This window comes from Chaetura pelagica, unplaced genomic scaffold, assembly GCF_000747805.2.
Source record: "Chaetura pelagica isolate M959 unplaced genomic scaffold, ChaPel_1.0 scaffold405, whole genome shotgun sequence".
NCBI classification, from domain to species: Eukaryota; Metazoa; Chordata; class Aves; order Apodiformes; family Apodidae; genus Chaetura; species Chaetura pelagica.
Window position 1 is genome coordinate 4535105 of NW_009953489.1, and position 4847 is coordinate 4539951.

The following is a 4847-nucleotide window of genomic DNA, read 5'->3' on the forward strand; positions in this document are numbered from 1 at the left end:
AGGAATAAAACCAGAGTCTGTCAGGAGCTGAGGAAAGGCAGAGCGTGGCCTGGCCTATCCCTTGACTCAAGGAACTGTAGAAAGGATAGGCTGAGGTGACAAAGAGCTTGGGCAGTGACTTCAGCACAGGCAGGATGTCACCCAGGAGCAGGGTGACCACAGGGTTATGTTCAGTAAACCTCATGCCTATAGGTGGAGAAGAGCAAGAGATCTGCCAGCCAAGTACCAGCAGGTAGCATAAAAAATTCCTCTCCTCCAAAAAGCACAGCCAAAGTATGAAAGAGCAGAACTTCTCCCCATCCCTTGTGGCTGTGCTCACTCATTGCCGGGACACCTGGTGGCTTTGCCACGTTCTGTCCTGAGCAAAACTACATACTGGGGCGATTTACTGGGAGCACGAGGAGAGCAAGCCAAGGAGAGGCTTTTTGGGCAAGAAATCCCCACAGGCACCAAACACAGAAACACTCTCTATCTGGTGCGAGAGTTCCACACTCCACCCAGCGACTCAGATGAAAATAGCAAGGTAGTGGTCAATTATTTTTTTTCTCAGCTGAGTTCTGGAGCTCCTGGCCATCACCCCAGTGTCCCACCAAGGCAGGGTGAGCCCTGTGTGGGTGGGGAGCCCCAGCAGGGGCTGGAGGACTCACCGGGCAGGTGGATCAGCTGCAGGTGATAGGCCAGTGTCAGGGCTTTGGGGTCAGACTGGCGCAGGCAGTTGGCCAGGACAGTGGTGTTGTCTGAGGAGCAGCCCACTTTTTCTCCAAGCTGCAGGAGGAGAGAGAGAAACCTCCTAGTGTTACTTTCCAAAGCCAGGCTTCATCTCCAGCTTCATCGAGGTAGAGGAGTGGTTGGTTTTCCCTCCAAGCAGGGTGTTTCCAGAGCTCTGCTTGGCTGCGTGGCTCCCCCCAGAGCCCTTGCTACTTATGCTTGTCTCTAGGGAATCACATTTTTGGTTTTCCATTCCCTCAGGCAAGACTTGTCGTAGAATCACAGAATGGTGAAGGTTGGAAGGGACCTTAAAACTCATCAGGTTCAAACCTCCTTGCTATGAGCAAGGGACACCTCCCACCAGCCCGGGCTGCACGAGCCTCACCAACCTGGCCTTGAACACCTCCAGGGAAGGGGCTTCCTCAGCCTCCCTGGGCAACCTGTTAACTTGGGCAACTATAACTTGTGTGTTACCTTTTTAGCCCAGGCCAGCGGGTCCCTCTGGATGGCCCAGCTGCACAGCCCGACGCCGCTCTGGCTGATGGCTCTCTTGAACAGCCCCTTGTTCTTTGGGATCAGTGTCTGTGGGGCAAAACATGAACAAGGGGGATTCATGTACAATGTCCTGAAGAGACCACTGCCTGCCAGACCTGGCCAGTCCCCCCACAACTCGAGTACCAGGCCTGGGGAAGCTGCTTGTGGTATGGAACAGTCTCAGCAGGTAAAGTTAAAAGGTGACCTGGTGAGAAGAGAGGTAGAGGAGATGGGAAGTAACTGCTGTGTCAGTAGAGGTCCCAAAAGCAAGGACATGTGCCTGCAGTGGTAGGATTGATTAAGCTGAAGGAGGAACAGCTACAAAGCAAAAGTGGCTGTCCCCAAGCAGGAGAGGATGTTTATCAGGTGATGTGTGTGGAGGAAAGCCATGGAGCACCAAGGGGACCATCTCTTAAGAGAAGTGGCTCAGGTGGGGGCTGAGAAGGACAACACACCTGCAGGGAAACACTGGTGGCACCAGCTGATTCCCCAAAGATGGTGATGTTATCCGGGTCACCCCCAAAGGCCTTGATGTTCCTCTTCACCCAGGCAATAGCCATATGCTGGTCCTTCAGCCCGTAGTTCCCTGAGCAACAGAGAGCACCCACCATTGAGCAAGGGGACAGCAAAGCTGATAAACTGGGGACCCATGACAGAGTCCAGCCACTCTACCTGGCATGTTTTCATCTCCAGTGCTCAGGAAGCCCAGGGGCCCCACACGGTAGTTGATGGTCACCACGATCACGTTGCCCCGCGTGGCGATCTCCTCCCCATCGTAGAGGTAGTTGTTCAAGAAGTTGGCTCCCTGGCCCCCTCCTACTAGGAAGGCACCACCGTAGATGTAGATCATCACTGGCAGTTTGGTAGAGACTGGGAGATGAGGAAGAAAAGCGGCGTGAGGCACAACACAGCTAGAAGGTGCTGCCCATCCATCCCGTGCCCCTTCGCTGAGCATCACTCCACAAGGGCATGCAGAGACATGATGCTCTGCAATAGGCTATGGCCAAGAAAGAGGCTGAAAGTCCCAACAGGACTTGGGAGTTCCTGCAGCTGAGGGACATTGGTTCACTTGGCTCCAACCTTTCCCTCTGACCATCAGTGCTCCTGCAGTTGCCCACTATGGGAACGTGGCTGCTGAGAGATGCTCCAGAGCACTTTGTTCCCAAAAGACCATGAAGAATCTCTTCCCCAGGTCTCTGCCAAGCACATACCCTGCCTCCTTCCCTGAGGGATCCAGATGTTCAGATAGAGACAGTCCTCCTTCCCACGGACAGCAGTTTGTGTGAGAGTCATCTGCATGCAGCGGTTCTTGAAATTTTTTGCCTTCAGTGTTCCTGAGAGGAGAGAAGGGAGACAGCAGGTCCTAGTTAGAGGCATCAACTCCATCCTTTGGCTGCAAGCTGCCTGTCCATCCCTCCTCTCCTCTGTGAGTCCAGTGCTGAGGCAGCAAAGCCTCCCCAGTCACTGTGACCAGCCTGAGGGAGTGACAAGGTGGGACCCTTCCCATCTGAAGGAGCTCTGGGCAGCCGAGGCATGGGGATGGGAGATGTAGGAGCCAGGCTTTGCTTGTGTCAATTCATGTGGTTACTTGAGTTGCTTGGGGAGACTTAGACACAGTCTGTCACACCTACCATGAAACTAAGAGCTTTTTCTTGGCAGTGCTTAGGAGATGAAAACAGACAAAAACATCTTTGGCTCATCAATAACAAACTGAAGAGAAAAATAACCCCCCAGATGAAAGGCACTCAAAAGCTAGAACTTACCCTCCCAGCCAGGATGAGGTTGGGGGTCTTCCAGAGTCTTTGGAGGGGCAGCAAAGGGGATCCCTCTGAAGATGTCAATGTACTCCCCAAAGAGTCCCAGTTTTTTACTCTCACCTTCCACGAAGCCACCCTCGGTGTACACCACACCCAGCTGCACGTGGTACCACAGAGGAGAGAAGAGAAATCCATTGCACAGTCCTCACACCTCTGGCTTCCCATGTCACCAGCACCCCAACCTTGCCCTGCCCAGACCCCCCACTTGCAGCCCCCCCCCCCTTTCCCCAGCCATCCCTTTGGATTCCTGTGGAAAGCCCACAGGCTGGAGATGTGTCCTGCACCCTGCCCTTTGGAGCAGACAGGCAGCAGCAGCTCCTAAACATGAAAAGCAGAAGGTGAGGACACAAGAAGTGCTTTTGTACTCACAGTTGCAGCCCATGCTGTGCCAAGGCAGGAGCACAAGGCAAAGCACAGGAGCTCCCAGCGAGCCATGGTGAGTGCACACCTGGAGAGACAGTCCCCAGAGGGCAGCCTGTATCTATATAGTGAGGAGGGCAGCTCTGTGCCAATCCTGTGACCCAGTCTTGGCTCTCAGATAAGCCAGGGGAGTCTCCACACACTTGGCCTTCAGTAGGCTGAGGCCAGCCCATGGCTGAGGTAACTGGAGTTACCGTGTGAGAGCCCTGCAGATGTTGCTCCTGTGGGCTGGAGGCCAGACCTGAGGAAATATCTCAGTCTAATAAAACTCCAGAGTACATAAAAAAGTGCTGAAGCCTTGAGAAGCCTCACACAGGTGCAGAAGGGTGAAATCATATCAAACCCTGCAATAGGGCCCATTATCGGCCACTAATGAGAAACCTGGCACTTGGAACACACTGGGCAATGCCCAAGGCTCAGAAAATGCCAGCAGATCCTTGATTTCCATGACTGGATGGTAACACTCCAGCCAGCAATGGCAGGCTCATGAGTGGCCAAGCTCTGTGGAGCTGAAGCTTTGCCCCCCTGCCTGCTTCCTTCAGTCAGGCAAGCATATGGAAGCCAATTTCAGAGCCCTGGGTGGCATTTCAGGTACTCAGTGCTGCTCATTCACTTTCCTGTCGTGACATTGTCATGCCCTGACAACTTTTTATCCCATCCATCATTTCAAGGGGAGGTGCAGCTGTCCAGGACACCAAATATTCCTGCATCCCTGGCAGAATCCACCAGCACAGCCCTTCTCACTTGATAGGTTAGGGGACAGGAAAAGCAAATGTTATTTTTTCCAAGGGCAGCCAGGAGAACTGATACAGAACTGGAGTGGAACCCAAAGGCCTGCATTTGGGTTCCTGGCCTAATTACACAGGCCTCTGTCTCTTTTAACAAGGTTAAACAGGACAGACAATCACAAAACCTTCAGAGAAGCAGCAGCAGTTACAACCACAGCAATTTTCGACGAGGTCTGCAGATCACAGCCCAGTGCTCATTCCCAGCTCAGGAACAAGGCCCACACCTTTCTCAGCTCTTCCTCCAGGTTTTTATCCACAGGGCTGGTGCACACTCTGCCAGGTCTGTGCAGCAGCACCAGGGGTTTAGTGGGGATTTCTTCATTGTCAAAGTCACTCTTTCAGTCTAATAAAACTCCAGAGTACATAAAAAAGTGCTGAAGCCTTGAGAAGCCTCACACAGGTGCAGAAGGGTGAAATCATATCAAACCCTGCAATAGGGCCCATTATCGGCCACTAATGAGAAACCTGGCACTTGGAACACACTGGGCAATGCCCAAGGCTCAGAAAATGCCAGCAGATCCTTGATTTCCATGACTGGATGGTAACACTCCAGCCAGCAATGGCAGGCTCATGAGTGGCC

General features: G+C 53.0%; 1 protein-coding gene across 1 annotated transcript in view; it reads right to left on the reverse strand.

Moving 5' to 3' along the window:
* The window catches only part of CEL (carboxyl ester lipase), a 4321-nt gene extending 821 nt beyond the window's left edge, over positions 1 to 3500 (reverse strand). The window contains exons 1-7 of the mRNA XM_009998870.1: positions 3429 to 3500; positions 3006 to 3156; positions 2454 to 2576; positions 1915 to 2112; positions 1698 to 1828; positions 1183 to 1290; positions 648 to 765 (exon numbers count right to left, since the gene is read on the reverse strand). Of these exons, the coding sequence (XP_009997172.1) occupies positions 648 to 765; positions 1183 to 1290; positions 1698 to 1828; positions 1915 to 2112; positions 2454 to 2576; positions 3006 to 3156; positions 3429 to 3494 (895 nt within the window). The 5' untranslated portion in view covers positions 3495 to 3500. The remainder of the gene's footprint in view (positions 1 to 647; positions 766 to 1182; positions 1291 to 1697; positions 1829 to 1914; positions 2113 to 2453; positions 2577 to 3005; positions 3157 to 3428) is intronic.
* Between the last annotated feature and the right edge of the window lie 1347 nt (positions 3501 to 4847).